The sequence below is a fragment of the Emys orbicularis genome, chromosome 10 (assembly GCF_028017835.1).
Source record: "Emys orbicularis isolate rEmyOrb1 chromosome 10, rEmyOrb1.hap1, whole genome shotgun sequence".
Lineage (NCBI taxonomy): Eukaryota > Metazoa > Chordata > Testudines > Emydidae > Emys > Emys orbicularis.
The window spans coordinates 37,240,471-37,265,867 of record NC_088692.1 but is presented as its reverse complement, the minus strand read 5'-3'; the positions used below and the strand labels follow the sequence as shown (position 1 = coordinate 37,265,867).

Sequence of the window (25,397 nt, the reverse complement as noted above, 5' to 3'; positions counted from 1 at the left end):
TTTTTCTGGTCTCCCAATGTACCTGTCAGGCTGCATTATGTGTTACTGCTTTCTTAAACTCAGTGGGATGTTAGGATGTATGTGGGCCATTCAGCAGCATGCGGACCTACCTAGAATGGTTATCAGAATTTAGAGAGCTATCCTTTTAAACAGCACTAATAAACTCTTTCTGGTTTGCTTGGTCAGAAACAGAGCCCTAACTGACATGTTGCTGTGATGTGATTTAGTTTGAAAGCCAAATATGTTCAGTCAGACACATCATTTTCCACTGGGAATGTTCTAAAGACAGACAGATTGGAAAGCTGCTGTATGATGAAAACAGGGCAGCACACTAACAGGTAGGATTTTCATTTCAGAAGGCACAGCTTTGAAAGAAATATTAATGAAAGAATAAAAGGGCCAGCTCCAGACACTTCAATGTTACCTTTCTCTTTAAAGTGATGTGCAAGTGTTCACAGGATCAGCTTAGTTTTGCTGTTAAAAAGAGAACCTAATATATAAAGCCCGAAGTTTGTGAAGTGAGGATGTTAGAAAAGACTTCGAAGTGCTTCACTAGCTGCTACAAACTGTAAGGCTTTGGCTTTCAGTGACTTATGTAGAACACAAGGTACTAATGAATTCAGTGACATTTGGCAAATGAAGCAGCTGATCATTTTTGATGACTGACTAAATTACCAGTGTTGTATGCAGTGTTGTTGTAGCCTTAATGGACCACTTCACCTTGAATGGTCCCTTGAAATGTGTGTTAACTACTTATGCTAAATCATCTGTTCAAACCTTGTATTTAGCTGTGCCATTGAGTTTCCCACACCTGAAGAAGAGCTCTGTGTAGGCTCAAAAGCTTGTGTCTTTCACCAATAAAAGATACTACCTCACCCACCTTGTGTCTCTAAACTACCAGTGGTTTCACAAAAAGATTTTTAATAGCAAAGACTATGTAATACATCCTCTCCAAATGGAAAATACTTCTGGAAGCCACAAACTTTAATCAAAGGAAGGTTAATTGTGAAAAAGCATGACATAGAAGTTTAATAAAAACAGAGAGAGGTAGAGGTGTGAGCAGACAGAAACAAGGTTAAAAGTCAAAGACACCTGAAAGGACCAGTCAGCCACGTGGCACAGATTGATACTGCTTGTCAAGCAAATGGCCTGGACCCGGAGAGGTGCCGAGTGCCATTGCAGTCAATGAGAGCAGTTACCGTGGCTCAGCAACTCCGTAACTCCCCACATTGACTTCAAGGGGAGCTTCAGAAGCCCAGTGCGTCTCAGGATCAGGCTGTAAAGTTCCAAATTTAAATTCTGTGCAGTATTCCCGAGTCTCCACATATCCTTACAGACCACACAACTCCTTCTAATAAATCATCGCTGAATGCTTGAAACCCATTTTAATTTGGGTAATGACATTTTGAAGACTTCTTTCCTCCCTCTAGGGTTGACTCCATTCAGTGAAGATCATTACTTCACAGCGGCAGCTACTATAGTTGGTAGTGCTTTACAAACTAGGGGTGCTGGGCAGCTGCGAAAGGGTGACTGAAAAAAGGGAAACATCCATTTCAAATCACAAAGCATGAGAGGGGATTCTCATCTTAAAAAAACAAAAATAAAATAGATAATCTAAAAATAATTTGCCTCTGGAATTTGATCTCAAACTGAAACTCCAAAGGAGTATTTTTACTAGTTCATAGCCCGTCACAGACACAGAAGGAAGAAGCAATTCACCCTCTGGGTGGCTCACTACACCTAATAAGTTTGTCAGATTCATCTGTATTAATAAAAATTAACGTGCTAAAATGGGAAACCTCATTGGCCAACAAGCATATATAAAAATAACCCCTTGGGCAGGTCCCCCCTATCACCACCTTATTGGTAGTATTTTTAAAATAGTGTTTTAATCACACTTCAAGAAATGAAGTTATAGACTAGACTACCTGCCAATTGGGTGGGTGAAGGAACCCCTGGCCGTTGGCCTCCCAACCTACACGCAGCATGCTGATAGTCAGTGTGGTGACCCTGGGCTGTCATACATTGCAACTTACATGAACACATTGCTACCCTCTCCCATCTTTTGGTACAGTCACTTAACATTGCCCACGTAGGGTCTGTTCAGTGCTTACAACAGAAAGAATGTTGTTAGTTAAGAAAAGTAGCGCTGGAGCCTTTTATTTCAATTACCAATTACCAGTCATTTTTCAGCAATGAGTGCTTCAGTGTAGCTCTTTTGTAACTGCATGAACGTACCAGGGAGTGGGCAGAAACTCAATACGAGGAGTCACAAACACAAAGCGTTTGTTAAAGGCGAAGTGTCAATATACCCTAATGTTCCCTTCATTATCTTAAGTTTCTGATGAACCTTCTGGCGCAGGATTCCATGATCTATAGCAGACAGCTGTGATGTTACTGTTCCCGCTTAGAGAAGCTGGTAACATGGAACTGGTGATTGGAGACATGATTGTTTATGTAGTTTGTGTAAAACAGCTCAGCAAAAAAAAAATTCAGTCTAAACCATTACATCCTCCAGTTCATTTCAACAAAAGCCAGCTTCACCAAACCTGGTTACATAGGGATGTTGTTTAGGAAAATAGAACATTATTCTTGGAGAAAATTCAAAATAGGGGACTTATCGACAATGCACATCTGGACAAATAACCAGGAGGGGGGGCAGGCCTACAGTTTAGTGACACATTAGGGTACAGGGTACTACTTCTGATGGCATCTTCTGCCATGATCTGGGACTTACATGGCCTTCACTTTAATCTCTCTTCTTTGGAAGCCCCGCTAATGGGTACACAGAGTAGCGGTGAACGCTATCAGGGTAATCCACATCCTTCTCCACCAGAAGGAAGATGCTGTGATGCAGAACGTTATAGGGAGGGGATCAAAGCTGGGCAGATCACCAGGACTATGGGGGCTCATATGGAAAGGAGATCACATTTGGACACTGCATGGAAAGTAATAAAAATGCTACGTCAGCATCATGAATCTTAGTTTAAAATGGGTCTCCCAAATGGAAGCTACTTAGTTTGGGATTGTAGCTTCTGGATTCTAGGGTTAGCAAAGATCATCTGTTGTCTGATATTGTTTCACCGGTGATTTTAGCAAAGAAGTGGTGTCCCCTCTACTGCAATTAAAAACGACGTATGTATGATTTTCACAAGAGCTTTTCCTTTTCAGACCAATAGAGTCCTGAATTGCCTACTGAGTTTTAATCAGGCTTTGTGAATCTTGTGAAACAGACATTTGGTGAGTCAGATAGTTATGAAGGGCTTTTACAGTTATTTAAAAAAAGCACAAATGTGTTTCCTTGGTGGAGCCATTCTAGGTGCCATTATCCTAAAGAGAAATGATCATGTTATTTTCCCCAGCAATTTCAGGGTTATCATATTGGCAATGGTATTTTATACTTCCATTCCACAAAATTATTGTTTCTGCAAGACAAAATACGGACTTCTCAACAGTTAAAAGCACACTCAGGGTTTTTTCTAGTTATTTATTTCCACAGGAAACCTCTATTCAGATGCAGCACTGGGTCAGCATCAAGGAACTCTTCTTGATTTTTACTCTGCTTTCTAGCTGGATCATTTATTCACAAAACACGAAGTGTTCAGGAAACACACCAGCCCTAAGGCCAGCAACTTTCTGGTTCCAAGCCCCCAGCTGTTCCACTGCACTACACTGCCTCATCTGCCATTGATGCTGGCTTCAACAGAGAAAGCTGCATCAGTTAGTGCCAACTAACCAACTTCCCACATGCAAGTCATAAAAGGAAGATTTTTGAATCAAGAGGCATCAGCGAAGGCAGGGTACTAGTTTTCTCTAACAAAAGGTTTTGGTATTAATCACACTTCTCACGGGAAAAGAAACATGACTTTTTCCCTGATGCATGTGATACAAACCTCCTCCCCCGCCCCCCCCCCACACTCCCTCAACAACTGCTACTGGAGCTATGAGCATCTTTGTTGCTCTGAAAATCAACTTGGCAAGAGGTTTTTAACTTCAGAAGTGACTAGCCAATTGTATTCAGCTTGACAGGATTCCCTCTGTGAACCAGTTTGACGTATAAAACAAAAGGAAATCCCACATGTGCAAAGCCTGGTTAAAAATGCTATGCAAAGGAAGTAGCTACAATACTGCCAGTACTAGGTGTGATATTACCTGGGAGAAAGGAAAGAGGAGCTGCTAAAGCTGGTTCCTCCGTTACACAGGCTGTCTGAGAACAAATCTGCTTCATTCCCTTCTCCGTAATCCTCGAAGTGCTCCTCCCCACTAATTACGGTAACGATGGAGTGATTGTTGAGGTCTGAGCTCAAGGGTAGGTCATGTGGGTGGGATCTATCAGAGCAAAGAGTAAAAGAAAGGTGTTAAAATGTTGCCAAGGTAGTTACCATTCCAAAGGTGCATATTACACCCACAATTCCAATTGTGCTTATTACACGCCAATTCAGGATAAAGGACTAATTCTTATGGAAAGTGGAAGGCTACAGCATAATTTGTACAGTACTTGGACCCTGGAAGGGGCAACACAAGTGCTCTGTGTAAGTTTGTACCAACAGTCTGTCATGTCCATCAAGGTGGGCACCAAAGTAAATGCAACAAACCTGTCTCAGAAGTACCATGAAACTTGGCATAGTAAAACTGGTGAGAAAATGTATAATTTGGTCAGTAAAACCAACGGTTAAGTTGTCACAGAGTCAGTGGGCCAGTGCTCTGGAACTACTCCACACGAAGCCAGTCAGGACTCTGGTGTAGCATGCCTCCTCTCTCTGAGCATATTGTCACCAGGGCAAGAAGCATACACAGCTTTGACCTTCCTGGGTCTGACCCAGTAGCGTAGCTAGCGGGGTGCAGGGGAAGCAGCCACTTCCCCTGCCTTTCCAAAAGTGGCCGGGAGGAGGGGGGGGGTGGCGACATGCGGCCCGCAGCACGGCCCGGCAGCGGCAGCCAGAGGAGCGGGGGGGGGGGGGGGGGGGACACGCAGGCAGCGTGGCCGGCAGCCATGGGGGGGCGGCGGGCACGGCTGGAGGAGCGGGGGGCGCACGGCCTGCGGCCTGCAGCGCAGACCGGCAGCCACGGCTGGAGGAGCGGGGCCCGGGGGGCGCAGCCTGGCGGCCCGCAGCGCACCCCGGCAGCCGTGGCCAGAGGAGCGAGGGGGGGGGTGCAGCCTGGCGGCCCGCAGCATGGCCAGCAGCCATGGGGGGGCGGCGGGCGGGCACAGCCGGAGGAGCTGGGAGGCGCAGCATAGTGGCCGGCAGCTGCGGCCGGAAGAGCAAGGGGGGGTCCACCGGGGTGGCCCGGCAGGGCCAGAGGAGCCATGGGGGGGAGGGGCAGGGCGGCCGGAGGAGGAGCCAAGGGGGCGTGGCCTGAGGAGGAGCTAAGGGGGGGGCGCCTTTTTTATATTTGCTCCCCCTCCTCTTAGAAGCTGGCTACGCCACTGGTCTGACCTTGGGCATTCAGCATCCCCTTCCTCCCCGTGTGCGGCTCCTGGAGAAGCCAGAGAGTCCTGCACCCCAACTCCTGCAGTCAGCAGTGACTCTCAGCCAGCATGTAGAACAGAAGGGTTTATTAGATGACAAGAATACAGCGTAGAACAGAGGTTGCTATCACAGAAATCAGTGACTTTCAGCCAAGTCCATCCTGGGGAGTCCTGGGCTAGACGGCCTGGACTCCCCCTCTTCCAGTCCCCCAAGCAGACTGCCCAGCTTCCAACGATCCGTCCCCTGACACCCCTGTTGCTCCTCCTCCACGGGCAAAAGGTGCCACATGGTTGCACCCCCCTCCTGGGTCTCAGGTTATGAAGGGCACCGCCATAGCATATGTGCAGACCGCTGGGCAGCCTCACCTGCCCAGAGGGTCTCGGCACAAATCACATACCCAATTCCCACCACTGAAATATTGGTGCAGTACACAGGGAAACAGAGGTACACACAATATTAGGATAGGACAGTAAGACTCGCATGCAACACAAGATTAATAAAACCCCACTTCGTCACAGAAGTATGCTCAGCTAGCTGGGCAGAGAAAACAAAGCTAAATGATTCCTGAGTTAACACCATGCAGTTAAGTTATACAGTCAGCCGACATCTACACATTAGCCTGTTATTTCACTTAGTGCTGTGTAATCCTATTAAGAGCCCAGTACTGGGGTTTAACCAGTCAGTGGCACAGATCCTCGTTGGTTGCACAAGGCAGCTATTCAAAACATCAAAGTTTCCTTTAAGTCAGCCACTAACCTAAATAGCCCTCTTCTGGTTTTCACTGCAAAATGTTTTAAGCAGTCAGATGGATAAAAACGGGGAGGTACACAAGCTATCATCAGTCATTAAAAACATCCTGCTTTACATAACACTTTTCATCTTCAACCCATTGTACAAATATTAACTTGTTACACCATTGATTACATACTAATTTATGGAAAATCTTGTGGAACTGGAATGCAGAGCTTTTATGCAACTCTAGAAAAAATAGGGGATTGTAAGAGTCGACCACTGGAGAAAGTCTAAGATGGAACCAAAATTTCGTTCCAAGCAGACACTGCTATTCAGACTAACTGCATAAAGAAAAAAGCATCCGGGCACCATCATCCTTTCTTGATTCTAACGACAATCAGAGAACCTGTTACTTAAAAAATTCCGCTATTTATAAGGACGTGGCTTATTTCATTATCCACTTGCTAAAGAAAAAAAATGTATCAGACCAACAATGTTAAATCTAATGAAAAAGTTATAGATAAGCCATTTAAGACAAAAATATACAGCATTTAAGAGACTTCAGCCTTACTCTGCTAATAAAAGTTTTCCATCCATGCAGAAGCGAGTCTGACAGCAGATAAATTCAGCTTCAACTTGCGGGGAATCTGCACACCTTCCTACATACTAAGGAAGTGCAGTTAAATCTCTAACTAGGTCCATCAAAAATTATGCTTTCAAGCCTCAAAGTTTTTAGGAATGTCTTTCATCCACAAGGTAAATGCATAAACAGAGGCTGCTGGGTTGATGCTCAGGGCACCCCGTTTACAAATGAGAGAGGGTACTCTACCCATCAAGAAAGCAACACAGGCCAGAACAAAGCAGAGGAAAGATTATTTACAAAACAAAATATATAGAAAATGTGTCAGAGCAGACGTCATCTCGGCTGATCTCAGCGAGGCAGATCCCTTTAAAGGACAGAATGGGCCCTATGAAAGGGCAGTGTTATGAAACACATTCTTGTGCTATTTCATGCATATCTACTGTAGATGTTAAGGGCTTCAAAATCCTACAGAAATCTTTCTGATCAACAGCTGAAATGTTTACTTATGTTCATACAGTCTAAGGTGCACAGACTTTAATATCAGTGACTGAAAGGTCACCTTTAGAACTACGCTCAGCCTGAACAGCTACAGTGACAGGGTTTTACTGTGCGATGGATCCATGGAAGCACAATGGAGGTGCGAGAGGCAGTTCTACAGGGGCCCTGCCTCAATGCCATTAAATCCCACAGCCTGCAGTCAGTTTTCTTGGGTAAATATTCTCCCTCACATAATTTTCAATTTCTTAAGCTTCCTTCCAAAGTTTAACATTTATTTAAAGCCCTATTATAAACTATCTGAACCACAGAAGGTTTTACAGGACGCTGCCTGACTGAACAAGTAGGAAGGTGGGGGATGGACAAAGCACCGTAAACACCTCCCCCTCCCCCATCTTTAAATCTAATTGTGATGGTCCCAATTTAATTTAAAAAAATCCCCAAGCAAAGGCTTTTGTACCTACAGGCAGGTGAGTCCAAGACATGTAGCCATTTTTCCAGAGGGTCGGGGGAAACGTATGCAGGCCGGCATGTTTTGCTGACCCTCCTTGGTACAATCAGCACTGTTTGGTGGCCTAGCAGCTTAGAAGCTGATTATACACTGACAGAGTTAATAATCACTGAGCCGAACACTCTTCGGCAAAGAAAGCGCAGCCAGCTAATCTCCTTTCCTTTATAACACCCAGGGCCTCTCATGGTAAGCACTCTTTCCACCCCAGTTCAGAGCACCTGCTCCCCACCCTTTCCCCACCATGCAAAGAAGCACTTTGAAAAGTCATCCCCTCTTCACTTTTGGAAGAAGTGAAGCGACAGGCTTAACAAACAAAGAAATGCCAACCTGAATGGAGACCTCTGGACTCAGCTGATCTGCTTCTCAGTCTTACAGTGAGCACAGTAATTAGCAGACTTTAACTAGAAAGGTTAAACAAACTTTTATTTCGTCTGAAGAGGTCATTATGTTTCCATTGGTAAGTCATTACTAAGAGTAGAATTTGACAGCTTCCCCATTCTTTCCTACCTCTCTCCATCATCCTCTCATTTCCCTCCCTACCCCCAAAACTACCTTCACAATATCCTTTGGGGAGGACTCAAGTCAAGCACAGCAGTTCCTCCAAACTAAAGGAATGTCAGTGCTGCTCCAGAGACCACATGAAAGAATGTCTTTTAGTCATACCCTGCAACCAGATTTTTCAGACAAAAGTCATTAAGCTGGAGTTACAGTTACTCATGCATATTTACAAAGTAAGGTTTGGGTGGGAATACTAAGAATACTACTCCTATTTTTAGAAACCAAATAACCAAAAATATAATTTAAAGTGGTATATTAAACTTTATGCTTTGCTCCTCAAAGTGTTGTGAGAGATCTCAGGCCCTGAACAGATAAGCAACTAGACAACTGATAGAGAGGTTAAAGATTCTGAAGAGCTTTCAGATGTGCACAGGAGGTGACATTTTCTGTGTCCAGGTTCCAAAAGATTACCACACTAAATAAGGTCATTAAAAATAGGCTGTATACTATTTTTTTTCAGAATATTTAATTCTTGCGTAAAGTCACAAACACTAACAAGCTGTTGTTAGAACTAGAAAGACCCAAAAACTCATTATATTCTTGCCAGAAATTCAAATCATGGGAGAGTTTGCCATCAGTGGAGTTGTGCTTGCTTTACGCCATCAATGAATTTGACCCTGTTGCGGTCATCCTCCTCCTCCCTCCCTCCCTCCCACATACTTGTCAGAAGTGAGCAGCACTGACCCATTCTCTGGATCCTCTATAGGATCGGTGAACTCTGAGTGCACCGTGGAATCAATAGCACTGTCCGTTTCTACTTCATCGTGCATCTCGGGATGTACCAGCGTGCCGGTGTCCTCGTCTGTGAAGGTTTCACACTCGCTGTAAGTGCTCTCTGAGCCCATGTAGGCACTGTCAGTCACCTCATTTGCCTGTTATAAAATACAACAGAAAAACTATTAGCTACTCTTACCTGATTTTGCTCTACAACAGGAACATCAAACGTGCACACACTAATTAAACTTTAAAATGCAGGCAACAATTTGATAAAAAAAAATAAAATAAAAAAATCAGATCTTACAGTTCCATGAACTGTAAATCATGACCAGATGTGCAGTTATGCATGCCCAACACACACCAACCACTTGTAACCAAATGATTTTACTAACCCCAGAATTTTGGGCTTTCAGGTACTACATAGTTTCCTTCAATAAATTATTGCTTTTAGATTGCACATTGTATGCCTTTTATCCAATTCATTTTAAAAAGTTTGGCAGTTTAGCTAGTTGGGGTTCTAGGATGATCACCACGAAGACTGTAATTATGTGGGCTTTATTGCTGCAAAGTACTGTTTTCTGCTGTTACAAGAAATCCTCCCCCCGTCAAAAATATAAAAATAAATTTGTTTAAAAACTTTTAAGACGACATTCAATTTGCCAGGGTCGAATCTTCAATATATAATCTTAAAGAGACTTGAACAGAGACACTTTTCAACAAAATTTTTTTGTAAAAATATTTTTGAACTGCTTTACTAATAATGTCTCTAATGTTCTGTAAGATAGTGGCATGATCCGGTTGTCAGGGCCCCACAATTGGAGTCAGAAAACCTAGATATATTTGGCTTACCAACTCGCCTGGCGCGTGATCCTTAGGCAAGTCAGTTCCCCTCCCACCCTTTGTCTGTTTAGATTGTAATTACCCTGGGGCAGGGACTGTCTCTCAATACTTAAGTGTACAGTGCCTAGCCCAGGGGTGGGCACACTTTTTGGCCCGAGGGCCACATCTGGGTATGGAAATTGTATGGCAGGCCATGAATGCTCACAAAATTGGGGGTAGGGGTGCGGGAGGGAGTGTGGGCTCTGGCTGTGGGGTGGGGCCAGAAATGAGGAGTTCAGGATGCGGGAGGGGGCTGTGGGTTCGGGTAGGGGGTTGGGCTGTGGGGGGAGGCGAAGGCTCCGACTGGGGGTGCGAGGTTTGGGTGCAGGAGGGTGCTTCGGGCTGGGACCGAGGGGTTCTGATGGTGGAAGGGGGATCAGGGCTGGGGCAGGGGGTTGGGCCACGGGGGGGTGGTTTAGGGGTGCAGACTCTGGGCAGTGCTTACCTCAAGCAGCTCCTGGAAGCAGCAGCAGCATATCCCTCCTCTGGCTCCTACGCGGAGGCGCGGCCAGGCGGCTCTCCACGCTGCCCCGTCCAAAGGTGCTGCCCTCACAGCTCCCATTGCCCGTGGTTCCCAGCCAATGGGAGCTGAGTGGGTGGAGCTTGGGGCGGGGGCAGCATGTGGAGCCCACGATTACCCCTACGCATAGGAGCCGGAAGGGGGAAAATGCCGGCTGCTTCCTGGGAGCTACGCGGAGCCACGGCACACATGGAATGGGCCAAGCCCCTGACCCTGCTCCCTGGCAGGAGCTCGAGGGCCAGATTAAAAGGTCTGACAGGCCACATATGGCCCGCAGTTTGCCCATCCCTGGCCTAGGCCAAGAGGTCCCTAATCTTAGATGGGGCCTCTGAGCTACTGAAATGCTACTAAAATAATTACTACTACTAGGGACCAAACGGCAGGAATATACTTTACTTTACTGCATGTATGTTCTTTCCTCTTTGCACTTCGTTCACCTTGGGATAGTGAAACTAGTCATTTTCATTTCTGAGTCACAGACACAACCACAATGTTGATCCCACAACAACATTTAAGTGACCTTTCTTTCTACGTTAAAGTGTCCCATGGGAGCAGCACACCAAGAGAAGGAGTAGCGACTCCTTTCCACCTATGAGAAACGACCTCACCCCGTGCTTCAAGAGGAGCAGTCAGACTTGACCTCTATGGGAGATGAACTTTGGTAAGAGTGCAGTGGGTGGTGGGCCTAGCGAATGCACAGCTTGATAAGAAGCCACAAGGAGGAAAGGCTTATGCCAGTTTTTTTTATTTTATTGTAATTCTCTCTCTCATTTCTCTTCTTTTTTGTAAAGCTGAGTCCAGGGCTCCTACATCTGGGCACCCTGCTGAAAACCGGTAACATTTGGGGGTTTCCTCTCTCATCTCCACCCTGCCTGGAAGAAGCATAGGGAGGTTTTCTGCAGCAAAGGGCCAGCAGGCAGGCATCACCACAGGAGTTAGAACCGTGAAGACTCAAGTGCAACAGCAGGGAGCCCGCCATGGTGAGTGACCGAGGGAGAGCGTCACAGGCCCGTGAGTCTACATACAGGAACCACAGTTCTGCTGGAATCCCTTTCAAAGGCCTTTTGCTGGCAGCATTTGCCATGATCAACGTTCCAGCCACCACAGACCATTTCTCACACAGACCTCAAGAATGTCTGCGTTATGTGAAGTTTACCCAACTGGATCAAAGCAGCTCTGTAACGGTTGCCATTTTTCTTCAGCAAGGTCAGAGGACTAGAGGTATAGAAAGCAAGTAATATCTTGAGTGGACCAATGCAGTAATAGCGATGCAAAAGCCAACCCTTTATCATTGGCTAAAGACTGTGCAGAGGAGCTTTTAGTGCTTTTCCATCTGCTTTAGAAGAGAAGCTGCCCTAAGTTTCTCACGCAGTGTTGTAGCCGTGTTGGTCCCAGGATGCTAGAGAGACACAGTGGGGGAGGTAATATCTTTTACTGGACCAACTTCTGTTAGTGAGAGAGACCATTTGAGCTACACAGAGCTCTTCATCAGGGCTGGGAAATGTACTCTGAGTGTCACAACTAAATACAAGGTGGAACAAATTGTTTTGCTAAGTAGTTAATGCATATTTCAAGGGACCACTCAAGGTGAAGTGGCCAGTTAATACCTATCCAATCATAAGGGGGAAAAAGGAGAAAAAATGCTGGGGGGATGTTACTGGGTTATAGATTTGTTGTAATAAGTGTGACAAAGTTCCTCCTCTATCTTGGTGGGTCCTGCGCTTATTGGCGGATTTTCTTGCCTCAGAGATTCACCATGTGGGTTGGGGAACAGCCCAGAGACCTTCCCCTCTGGAAGAACCCACAGTCCAGGTCAATTGGGAGGTTTGGGGGGAACCCAGGCCCACCCTCTACTCCGGGTTCCAGTCCAGGGCCCTGTGGACTGCAGCTGTCTATAGTGCCTTCTGTAACAGCTGCATGACAGCTACAACTCCCTGGGCTACTTCCCCATGGCCTCCTCCAAAGACCTTCCTTATTCTCACCACAGGACCTTCCTCCTGGTGTCTGATAACGCTTGTGCTCCTCAGTCCTCCAGCAGCACACCCTCTCACTCTCAGCTCCTTGCGCCTCTTGCTCCCAGCTCCTCACACTCGCACCACAAACTGAAGTGAGCTCCTTTTTAAAAGCCCAGGTGCCCTGATTAGCCTGCCTTAACTAGTTCTAGCAGGTTCCTGATTATTCTAGTGCAGCCCCTGCTTTGGTCACTCAGGTAACAGAAAACTACTCATCCAGTGACCAGTATATTTGCCCTCTACCAGACTCCTGTACCCCACTGGTCTGGGTCTGTCACATATCCCTCCCCCCTGCTCAACGCCAAGGGGTTGGGCAGCTTGGGACACCAGACAGTGCACACGTGACAAGCCATCGGCGTTGCCATGACGGCTCCCTGCTCTGTGTTGCACACGGAACTAGAAAGGTTGGAGGGATAAGAACCATCTGGTCACCCTTGTGTTCTTCTCCTTGTTCCGCTGCATCCATTGAAGAGGGGCATGGTCAGTCACGAGGACAAATCTGCGCCTGAGCAGATAGTAGCACAATGTTTCCATGGCCCATTTTACAGCAAGGCATTCTCTCTCCACCACTGCATATTTTTGTTCCCTTGGAAGGAGTTTCCGACTGAGGTATAGAATTGGGTGTTCCTCCTCCCCGACCATCTGTGATAGAACGGCCCCCAACCCTACTTCCGATGCATCCGTCAGCAGGATAAACTCCTTGGTGAAATCAGGGGCTATCAGTACGGGGTTATTGCAGAGGGCAGTCCGTAGGTCTGTGAATGTTTCCTCTGCTGCGTCAGACCATCTCACCAGATCAGGTCCACGGGCTTTCACTAGGTCTGTCAGGGGGCTTGCCCTTGCGGCAAAGTGGGGGATAAATCGTCGGTAATACCCCACCACACCTAGGAACGCCCGGACTTGTTTCTTGCGACTTGGTCGGGGCCAATTTTGGATGGCCTCTAACTTGTTCACTTGGGGTTTTACCAGACCTTTTCCCACAATGTAGCCAAGATATTTGGCCTCCGTAAACCCTACAGCACACTTGGCAGGGTTTGCTGTAAGGCCAGCTCGCCTGAAGGTATCGAGGACTGCCTCCACCTTCTCCAGGTGGGTTTCCCAGTCTGGGGTATGAATGACCACATCGTCCAAGTAGGCAGCAGCATAACTGTTATGCGGGCGTAATAGCTTGTCCATGAGGCGCTGGAAGGTAGCTGGGGCCCCATGTAGTCCAAAAGGGAGGACAGTATATTGAAAAAGACCCTCTGGTGTAGAGAACGCAGTCTTTTCCTTTGCGTCTTCGGCAAGGGGAATCTGCCAGTACCCCTTTGTCAAGTACCGGGTGTTACCCAGATGGTCCACTAGCTCATCTATGCGAGGTATGGGGTACGCGTCGAACTGGGATACTTCGTTTAGTCGCTGGAAGTCGTTGCAAAATCTTGTGGTGCCATCAGGTTTCGGCACCAGCACGACTGGGCTGGACCACTGACTGTGGGATTCTTGGATGATCCCCAACTCCAGCATTTTTTTCCCTCCCTTTTTGCCACTGGCACCCAATAGGGCCTCATTGTTACTCTGGCCCCAGGGTTCGTGACGATGTGGTGATATGTCTCGGTTGTTCAACCCGGTTTTGTCGAGAACACATCTTGGTTCCGGAAGATCATCTCAGACACCTCATTCTTCTGGTCTGGTGTTAAATCGGGAGACACTCTCACCTGTTTGGAAGGCTTGTTTTCCTGGGTTAGGTCTTTTTGGACCGTCGTGCATGCCTCTTGTGCATGCCAGGGTTTCAGAAGGTTAACGTGATAAATCTGTTCTTGTTTTCTGCGTCCTGGCTGCCGCACCTTGTAGGTTAGTTCCCCCACGGGTTCAACCACCTCAGAGGGCCCCTGCCATTGGGCCAGAAGCTTGCTTTCTGCCGTGGTACCAACACCATAACCCGATCCCCTGGTTGGAACTGTCGCACTTTTGCCTGGTGATTGTAATGGGTTCGCTGGGCCTCCTGTGCCTTCTCCAAATGTTCCCGCACAATAGGGGTAACCCGGGTTATCCGGTCTCGCATCTGCATTACATGCTCTATTATATTTCTCCCCTCATTGGGTTCCTCTTCTCAGATCTCTTTGGCGATATCTAGTATGCCACGGAGGTGACGCCCGTATAATAACTCGAAGGGGGAAAACCCAGTTGAGGCCTGTGGTACCTCCCGGATAGCGAACATAAGGTAGGGTAGTAGGGTGTCCCAATCCTTCCCATCCCGACTTACCACCTTCCTTATCATAGCTTTGAGGGTTCGGTTAAACCTTTCTACCAACCCATCAGTCTGCGGATGGTAGACCGAAGTTCTCAGGGTATGTATATGGAGCAGCGTACAGAGGTCCTTCATTAGCTTTGACATAAATGGGGTTCCTTGGTCGGTTAATATCTCCTTCGGTAGCCCCATTCGGGCAAAGATCCCCACCAGCTCTTTGGCTATAGTTTTAGAGGCCGTGTTCCGCAGGGGGACGGCTTCTGGGTAGCGAGTAGCATAGTCCAAAACAACAAGTATATATTGGTGGCCCCGAGCAGTCTTCTCCAGGGGTCCCACTAGGTCCATAGCTATTCGCTCAAAGGGGACCTCTATGATGGGAAGGGGTACTAAAGGTGCCCTCAAGTGGGGATGGGGACTGTGCAGCTGACACTCCGGGCAGGAGGCACAGTACCTCTGCACTTCATGTACTCCAGGCCAGAAGAACCGTCATAGGACTCGTGCCAGGGTCTTCTCTACCCCCAAATGCCTCCCAAAAAGATGACTATGAGCAAGACTTAATACAGCGTTCTGGTGTTTTTGAGGTACTAGGATCTGCTGTACCTTCTGCCCCTGAACTGGTGCAACCCGGTATAAGAGATCCTTCATTATGAAGTAGGGTCCTGGTCCCTGGGTTTTTCCTTCCACAGGGACCCCATCTATTTCATAGATTCATAGATTCCAGGACTGGAAGGGACCTCGAGAGGTCATCGAGTCCAGTCCCCTGCCCGCATGGCAGGACCAAATACTGTCTAGACCATCCCTGATAGACATTTATCTAACCTACTCTTAAATATCTCCAAAGATGGAGATTCCACAACCTCCCTAGGCAATTTATTCCAGTGTTTAACCACCCTGACAGTTAGGAACTTTTTCCTAATGTCCAACCTAGACCTCCCTTGCTGCAGTTTAAGCCCATTGCTTCTTGTTCTATCCTTAGAGGCTAAGGTGAACAAGTTTTCTCCCTCCTCCTTATGACACCCTTTTAGATACCTGAAAACTGCTATCATGTCCCCTCTCAGTCTTCTCTTTTCCAAACTAAACAAACCCAATTCTTTCAGTCTTCCTTCATAGGTCATGTTCTCAAGACCTTTAATCATTCTTGTTGCTCTTCTCTGGACCCTTTCCAATTTCTCCACATCTTTCTTGAAATGCGGTGCCCAGAACTGGACACAATACTCCAGCTGAGGCCTAACCAGAGCAGAGTAGAGCGGAAGAATGACTTCTCGTGTCTTGCTCACAACACACCTGTTAATACATCCCAGAATCATGTTTGCTTTTTTTGCAACAGCATCACACTGTTGACTCATACTTAGCTTGTGGTCCACTATAACCCCTAGATCCCTTTCTGCCGTACTCCTTCCTAGACAGTCTCTTCCCATTCTGTATGTGTGAAACTGATTTTTTCTTCCTAAGTGGAGCACTTTGCATTTGTCTTTGTTAAACTTCATCCTGTTTAACTCGGACCATTTCTCCAATTTGTCCAGATCATTTTGAATTATGACCCTGTCCTCCAAAGCAGTTGCAATCCCTCCCAGTTTGGTATCATCCGCAAACTTAATAAGCGTACTTTCTATGCCAATATCTAAGTCGTTAATGAAGATATTGAACAGAGCCGGTCCCAAAACAGACCCCTGCGGAACCCCACTCGTTATGCCTTTCCAGCAGGATTGGGAACCATTAATAACAACTCTCTGAGTACGGTTATCCAGCCAGTTATGCACCCACCTTATAGTAACCCCATCTAAATTGTATTTGCCTAGTTTATCGATAAGAATATCATGCGAGACCGTATCAAATGCCTTACTAAAGTCTAGGTATACCACATCCACAGCTTCTCCCTTATCCACAAGACTCGTTATCCTATCGAAGAAAGCTATCAGATTGGTTTGACATGATTTGTTCTTTACAAATCCATGCTGGCTGTTCCCTATCACCTTACCACCTTCCAAGTGTTTGCAGATGATTTCCTTAATTACTTGCTCCATTATCTTCCCTAGCACAGAAGTTAAACTAACTGGTCTGTAGTTTCCTGGGTTGTTTTTATTTCCCTTTTTATAGATGGGCACTATATTTGCCCTTTTCCAGTCTTCTGGAATCTCTCCCGTCTCCCATGATTTTCCAAAGATAATAGCTAGAGGCTCAGATACCTCCTCTATTAGCTCCTTGAGTATTCTAGGATGCATTTCATCAGGCCCTGGTGACTTGCAGGCATCTAACTTTTCTAAGTGATTTTTAACTTGTTCTTTTTTTATTTTATCTGCTAAACCTACCCCCTTCCCATTAGCATTCACTATGTTAGGCATTCCTTCAGACTTCTCGGTGAAGACCGAAACAAAGAAGTCATTAAGCATCTCCGCCATTTCCAAGTTTCTCCCTCTTCACTAAGCAGTGGGCCTACCCTGTCTTTGGTCTTCCTCTTGCTTCTAATGTATTGATAAAAAGTCTTCTTGTTTCCCTTTATTCCTGTAGCTAGTTTGAGCTCATTTTGTGCCTTTGCCTTTCTAATCTTGCCCCTGCATTCCTGTGTTGTTTGCCTATATTCATCCTTTGTAATCTGTCCTAGTTTCCATTTTTTATATGACTCCTTTTTATTTTTTAGATCATGCAAGATCTCGTGGTTAAGCCAAGGTGGTCTTTTGCCACATTTTCTATCTTTCCTAACCAGCGGAATAGCTTGCTTTTGGGCCCTTAATAGTGTCCCTTTGAAAAACTGCCAACTCTCCTCAGTTGTTTTTCCCCTCAGTCTTGATTCCCATGGGACCTTACCTATCAGCTCTCTGAGCTTACCAAAATCCGCCTTCCTGAAATCCATTGTCTCTATTTTGCTGTTCTCCCTTCTACCCTTCCTTAGAATTGCAAACTATGATTTCATGATCACTTTCACCCAAGCTGCCTTCTACTTTCAAATTCTCAACGAGTTCCTCCCTATTTGTTAAAATCAAGTCTAGAACAGCTTCCCCCCAGTAGCTTTTTCAACCTTCTGAAATAAAAAGTTGTCTGCAATGCAGTCCAAGAATTTGTTGGATAGTCTGTGCCCCGCTGTGTTATTTTCCCAACATATATCCGGATAGTTGAAGTCCCCCATCACCACCAAATCTTGGGCTTTGGATGATTTTGTTAGTTGTTTAAAAAAAGCCTCATCCACCTCTTTCACCTGGTTACGTGGCCTGTAGTAGACTCCTAGCATGACATCACCCTTGTTTTTTACCCCTTTTAGCCTAACGCAGAGACTCTCAACACTTCCATCTCTACCTCAGTCCAAGTGTGTACATTTTTAATATATAAGGCAACACCTCCTCCCTTTTTCCCCTGTCTATCCTTCCTGAGCAAGCTGTATCCATCCACACCAACATTCCAATCATGTGTATTATCCCACCAAGTTTCAGTGATGCCAACAATGTCATAGTTGTATTTATTTATTAGCACTTCCAGTTCTTCCTGCTTATTACCCATACTTCTCGCATTTGTATATAGGCATCTAAGATACTGGTTTGATCTTTCCTCCCAGTTTTGTTCTGACCCTCCTTTCTCTCTGCCAATATAGCCCACACTCCCTCTCGTTTCCGACCCATCTCCCAGGTCTCCATGTTCCCCACTTACCTGCGGGCTTTGCTCACCTGTCCCCGTCGAACCTAGTTTAAAGCCCTCCTCACTAGGTTAGCCAGTCTGTGTCCAAATAGGGTCTTTCCCCTCCTCGAAAGGTGAATGCCATCTCTGCCTAGCAGTCCTTCCTCAAATAGCATCCCGTGGTCTAGGAAGCCAAAGCCCTCCTGGCGACACCATCTTCGCAGCCAGGCATTCACCTCCAGGATGCATCTGTCTCTGCCCGGGCCCCTACCTTTGACAGGAAGAATCGAAGAGAATACCACCTGCGCTCCAAACTCCTTCACCCGTAATCCCAGAGCCCTGTAGTCACTCTTGATCCGCTCAGTGTCACACCGCGCAGTATCATTTGTGCCCACATGGATGAGTAGCATGGGATAGTAGTCAGAGGGCTGGATAATCCTCGACAATGCCTCCGTAACGTCTCGGATACGGGCTCCGGGCAGGCAGCATACCTCCCGAGATGAAATGTCAGGGCGACAGATGGGCGCCTCCGTCCCCCTCAGCAGAGAGTCTCCGACCACCACTACCCTACGTTTCCTATTCGCAGTGGTGGCAGCTGACCTCCCAGCCTTAGGGGTACGAGGCTTCTCCTCCTTTACTGTAGGGGGTGATGCCTTCTTTCCTGTATCAAGAAGAGCATAACGGTTACCTATTACCACAGCGGGAGGGTTCGGAGCAGGGGTGGAGCACTGCCTGCTGCCAGAAGAAACCAGCTGCCAGTGTCCACCCTGAGCCATCTCCTCCTCCACCAGTGGTGTATCAGCAGTCCTGTGTACTGGGACAGCTACCTCAGCTGTCTCCACATGGACACTGTCCAGGAATTGCTCGTGGATTCGGATGCTTCTCAACCTAGCCACCTCCTCCTGTAGCTTTCCCACCTGCTGCCTGAGAGTTTCCACCAGCAGGCACCTTTCACATTGGATGGTCCCCCCAGCCTGGATATCAGTAAGTGGAAATTGCAGTCACCTCCTTCCTAATGTTGTCATACCTTACCTTGGGTCTTCTGCCTGGTCTCATCCAAAATTTCCTCTCCCGGGGCTAATCTGCCCACGATCTAGGGGCCCAGTCTCTGTTGCCTCTACTGGTTCAGAAGCATTAGGGTGGGGGTCAGACTCAGGTGCTTCTCCCTCCTGCGTGGCCTCCTTTTCAGCTGCGCGGGTCCTCCTACCTAAAAGAGCGACCCTCTGGCTTTGGGTCAGTATTCAGGTTCCCAAGGCCTTAGCTGCCCTTCTTTCCCTCTTTGTCTTTCTACCCTGTCTGGGAGTGGAGAACAAATCTGGGGATATTTCAGAGAAGATTGGGGGTTGACAGTCTGCTGTGGATGCCTCATCAATTTTAGGGTCCCCATCTTTCTCCAATCCCCCTACTGGGAGTAAGTTTCCAAACCCTGGGAAGTCCCTCCCTATGAGCACCGGGTATGGGAGTTTTGGGACTACACCTGCTGCTACCTTAGTAGTGTTCCCTTGGATCTCGATTTTTACTGGGATGGTGGGGTAGTAACTAACTGTCCCATGGACACGTTATCCCCGTATGTTTAGCCTGCAGCAGCTGACTACGCTTCACGAGCTTCCCTGAGATAAGCGTGATAGCACTCCCCGAATCAACCAGTGCCGTGGTCCCTACCCCATTTAGTTTCACTGGTCTGGTATACATATGTGGGGTTAGTGAGACCCCCAACAAGGTGGATTAGGGAGCATGGATCTGCCCAGTTCCCCAGGTTACACTGCATAGGCTCCTCAGCATTGGGACACTGTGCAGCTATGTGTCCCCACTCCCCGCAGGCATAACATCTGTATGGAGCCCTAGGCGTTCTCCGGTCTCTTGGTTTGGGCAGTCTAAGATCACGATCCTCTTCTCCCTCAGTGCTCCGACTCTTTGTGGCCTCTGATGGGCCTTCAGCCTCTCTCTTTTTCCACCTGGGCCCTCCTGGTGGCCCAGTCACCCAAACTTTAGGGCTTGGTGCTGCTAGTTTAACCCGGGGTGCCTCTTCCTTAACTGGTCGGGTCAGCTCCCTCGCTGTCCTTCGCCTCTCTACCAGGGCGACAACCTCGCCATAGGTGGAGGGTTCGTTCTGGCTTACCCAGGCACGAAGGTCTGGTGGTAGTCCCCTCACGTACTGGTCAATGACCAGAACCACTAGTATCTCTTCCGGACTCCGGGACTCTGTTTGCAACCACTTTTGTGCGAGATGGATGAGGTCATACAATTGGGACCGCGGGGTTTTGTCTTCCTGGTACCTCCAACCGTGATACTGCCAGGCCCGCACTGTTGTCGTTACCCCAGATCTGGCCAGGATCTCTGCTTTCAGCTGGGGGTAGTCTGCCGCAGCCTCTTCAGGCAGATCATGGTAGGCCTTCTGGGCCTCCCCACACAGGAATGGGGCAAGGATGCCAGACCACTGATCTCGAGGCCAGGCCTCCCGTAGGGCTGTCCTCTCAAAGGCCAGAAGGTATGCCTCTACATCATCCTCCCGTGTCATTTTCTTCAGCCAATGGCTGGCCCGTATGAGCCGCGTCCCATCATGGCCGCGATTCAGCTCTGTAAGGGACTTTACCTGGTTTACCAGTTCCCGCAACATAGCTCGGTCTTGAGCAGCCTGGTCCATCAGCAGGCGATTAGTCTCTTGCTGCAGCCGCACTGCCTCCTGTTGGGCGGCTGCCTGGACACAGGTAGCATCCTGCTGGGCCGCCGTAGCTTGTATCAGTGCCCACACTATGTCATCCATTGTGGTGAAAAAAAAAAAACCCTCTTTTTTTTTTTTTTTAAACTCACCCTCCTTCTTCCGCCGCGCTGTGCACCCCAAGATCCCACTGCTGACACCAGTGTGACAGTTCCTCCTCTATTTTGGTGGGTCCGGAACTTATTGGCGGATTTTCTTACCTCAGAAATTCACCATGTGGGTTAGGGAACAGCCCAGAGACCTTCCCCTCTGGAAGAACCCACAGTCCAGGTCAGTTGGGAGGTTTGGGGGGAACCCGGGCCCACCCTCTACTCCGGGTTCCAGCCCAGGGCCCTGTGCACTGCAGCTGTCTATAGTGCCTCCTGTAACAGCTGCATGACAGCTACAACTCCCTGGGCTACTTCCCCATGGCCTCCTCCAAAGACCTTCCTTATTCTCACCACAGGACCTTCCTCCTGGTGTCTGATAACGCTTGTGCTCCTCAGTCCTCCAGCAGCACACCCTCTCACTCTCAGCTCCTTGTGCCTCTTGCTCCCAGCTCCTCACACTCGCACCACAAACTGAAGTGAGCTCCTTTTTAAAGCCCAGGTGCCCTGATTAGCCTGCCTTAACTGGTTCTAGCAGGTTCCTGATTACTCTAGTGCAGCCCCTGCTCTGGTCACTCAGGTAACAGAAAACTACTCATCCAGTGACCAGTATATTTGCCCTCTACCAGACTCCTGTACCCCACTGGTCTGGGTCTGCCACATAAGCCATAAATCGAGTTTCTCTGTCCAGTCCATGGTTGTTAGCCTGTAGCAGGACTGAGGACTGAGACGTCAGATATGGAGCGACCGCTCTGTGAAAAATGCTCACACATAGGTGACATGGTGTTTTTGTCTTTTATTGCTTTTCTATGCGAGTTCACTTGAGAGCAGTGATTGTCTGGTTTTGCCCACATAGTAGTTATTGGGGCATGTAGTACACTGGATGCGGTACACCATCCAGTACAGTAGACTGCTGGAAGAAGAACCATGCATGGTCACTTATGGTCTTTGAAGAATCACCTAAGAGCTGTTCATCTCATGGAGTCTTGGGGGAGAAGAAAAGGAGTCCAGTGCAACACTTCAAGCACCATAAACCTTGACTACATTAGCATTTTTCAGGATCTCCCATGGCTCTACCACCATCAGTGCAGCAGCCTCAGTGCTAGCAAAAGGTGAGCACATTAGCATAGAGAGGACACATTTTTATCACCATGTCATCTATAAAAGCCACCTGTGTTCTGTGTACATTGAGAAAATTCCCAGAAGAGGGTAGGCCTGACTCTGATTTCACTTCATTCAGATTTAAACCAGTAAAACTTGATTGATTTCAGCAGAGTTATTCCCAATTCACACTGGTGCAAATGAGATCAGGATCAAACCCAAGCTCTTACTTCATTTTGAAAACTGATGTCTGGGGACCTCTGTGGAAACTTTGTTAAGGAGAGCACAAGGCTTCCTTTCCATCCCACCCTATAGCACAAGAGCTTTCTAGCAAATGAACGTGTTTGAAGTGTGATATAATTTATGTTTTCTAACTGCTGTGCGCACATATTCCTCCAGAGGCCTCCAATTTTTCTGTTGTGCAAAATATAGTCAGCATCAACTCCTGGGTAATTTATCGCAAGTGACTAAGACACACACACACACACACACACAAAGTCATTTGCTGACTAACATTTTCCAATCCAGCTTCTATCTTTGAAAACTGTGCAGCCTTTGTTGTAAGGTGAATAACTAATGAATTCACTAGCAGTTTCTCACACTGTTGGGCGCTTCTAATCAGGGCCGGCTCCAGGCACCAGGCACCCAAGCACATGCTTGGGGCGGCACCTGGTAAGGGGCGGCGGGGGGAGCGCGGCGCGGCCTTCCGCGAGGGCGCTCCGGCGGCGCGGCGCTTGGCGGGGGGTTCCGGTGGGAGGCGGGGGCGGGCTCCGGCGGCGCGGCGCTCGGCGGGGGGGGCGGCGCTCGGCGGGGGGTTCCGGTGGGAGGTGGGGGCGGGCTCCGGCGGCGCGGCGCTCGGGGGGGGGGTTCCGGCGGCGCTCGGCACGGGGGGCGTGCTCCGGCGCGTGGCGCTCGGCGGGGGGGGCGGCGCGGGCGCGGCGCTGGAGGGGGGTTCCGGCGGCGCTCGGCAGGGGCGGGCTCCGGCGGCGCGGTGGTCGGCGGGGGGGCGGCGCGGGGCTCGGCGCTCTTGGGGGGGGGTTCCGGCGGCGCTCGGCTGGGGGGGGCGGCGCGGCGCTCTTGGGGGGGGGTTCCGGCGGCGCTGGGTGCGGGGGGGGCCTCCGGCGCTCGGCGGGGGGGCGGTGCTCGGCTGGGGGGGCGGCGCTCGGCTGGGGGGGCGGCGCGGCACTCGGCGGGAGGGCTCGGGGGGCGGCGCTTTTTTTTGCTGCTTGGGGCAGCAAAAAAGCTAGAGCCGGCCCTGCTTCTAATAACACATAAGACTAAGTTAGACTGCAAGGAATGTATACGAAAGCACCTACTTAGTGTACAATACTGTTAGAACAGAAAGCTCTGTTCCAGCAGCGGGAGACGGAGAAAGGGTATGTTAAAATGCAGAAGCCATTGTCTCGAGTATAAGGGAAGGACTTTTACCTTGTGAAAGCAGGTAGAAGTTCATCAGTTCAGTCCATTCACTTATTTTCCACGTTGGCTCTATGGGATCACAACCAATTCAAACAAAACATTGTTTTGTCCATTAGTCAGCAAGTCACTTAGTCCCATCGCCATTTGAGCCATACCCTTTCTGTTTGTACGCTAGGTCCACTGAGGTTGCAGCCACCAGAAAACGCTTAAACACTGAGCTAGAGAATGGAGATGCACTTGGAAAGAGGTAATTAAGGCCCTCACATAGCAAAGATGTGCTCAGCTTTATGCTTGTGAGTAGACCCACTGACTCTCCAATAATTCTCTCCAAAACACACACCTAATGTCAAAGTTAAGCACGTATGTAAATCCTTAAAGGACCAGAGCCTAAGTCACCAAGTTGATGAGATCAGGTAGGCCAGTTTAATTCTGCTCAAGTGGCGGTGAGACCTTAGCCAACTAGCTAGATAACAAGGGAAAGAGGCTTTCACTAACCTTAAAATTAAACACTTTAAAACATATTCATAGGCGTAAAGTATGTGCTTTAGTACTTTGCTGGATTGGGACCTTACTTCCTATAAGTGATGGGTAGAATCTTAATGAGGCCCCCACAGCATGGATAGAATGAGGACAGAGGAGATCGGAGGTCAGCCCTGGGACAAGTAGAAGCTCAGTGCTCACTGCAGCATGGCCTCTGCATGTTTGCTGAGAGATACGTTAGCACAGGACGTTGGAGAGAATTATTTGCACTCCTCTACTACAATACTAACAGGAAAGCAACTATGTCTGCTTCTACTATTGAAATATGAGAAGGAGGAATGGTAGGAGAACTGGATGCATTTTTAGTGCTAATACAAATTAAGCCAACTGCTAGCACAGACTAGACTTCCATTTAAAAAAAAAAAAAAAAAAAGGAGGTTTTTGTGGTAGCTTTGTTGGTCAGGAGCTGGTCACATTTCACTGTTGGACAGAATATTTCCAATATTACAGACTTCCTCAGTGCTCTTTTGTGGTAACAGTATTTAGAACAAGCCAGCCTCTTGGTTTGTGAGGCCAACAAACTTCTGTTCCAGATTGGAACTGCTCTGCTACACAGGAAATAAAAAACCTGATACAAGAGAAAGTTCCAACAGGCAATATGAGGGCATGTCAACACTATGTCCACAGCTGCCAATGTCTGTCTATAGATCCAATTGCAAATTTCAGTGGAATATTTGTATCTGTTTTCTCCCACTGGGTTAAAAGAAAGTCTTTCAATAATACTATTTACAGCTTTGGGTTATGATGTCCAAAACAAACTCTCCATCTCTTTTTCAAGAAAGACAACTTCCCAATAATCCCCCCAATCTTTTAAAAGAGTTTTAAAGCACACAAGTACGATACTTGGAAACAGCATTACAAACGTAAAAAAACCAAAATCCTTAAAAACGAATACTTCATAAAAAAATAAATGCAGTTATGGTCACTAGCCTATCGCATCATCTACAAAACCCAAGCACATAAAACCAAGGAAACAAACAGTTAAGAACATGGCAATCTTACTCCGCCCACAGGATAAACATTCTGATCCAGTATAGATAAACATTTAATTACAACAGTTCAAGGAAATGTAACTACCTGGAAAGTTTGAAAGAGCAATCAGCTGTTTTTGAGATAGAAGTAGTCAAAATGGTAGACAAAAGTCAAAATTTTGAAGCATTTTTTTTTAAATGACCTGTAACTCAAAAACAATCTGATAAAATTTTCTTTACATTTTGCAGA

General features: G+C 47.6%; 1 protein-coding gene across 5 annotated transcripts in view; it reads right to left on the bottom strand.

Annotated features, from left to right (window-relative positions):
• Positions 1-25,397, bottom strand: part of RAB11FIP3 (RAB11 family interacting protein 3) — a 170,477-nt gene that overhangs the window by 28,358 nt on the left and 116,722 nt on the right. For 2 of the 5 annotated variants that reach the window (XM_065412276.1, XM_065412277.1), the window contains exons 4-5: positions 9,035-9,222; positions 4,153-4,329 (exon numbers count right to left, since the gene is read on the bottom strand). In XM_065412276.1, coding sequence (XP_065268348.1) covers positions 4,153-4,329; positions 9,035-9,222 — 365 coding nt within the window. Of the gene's footprint in view, positions 1-4,152; positions 4,330-9,010; positions 9,223-10,638; positions 10,648-25,397 lie in introns of those variants that run through there. The other 3 variants (XM_065412278.1, XM_065412279.1, XM_065412280.1) reach the window with 2 other exon arrangements.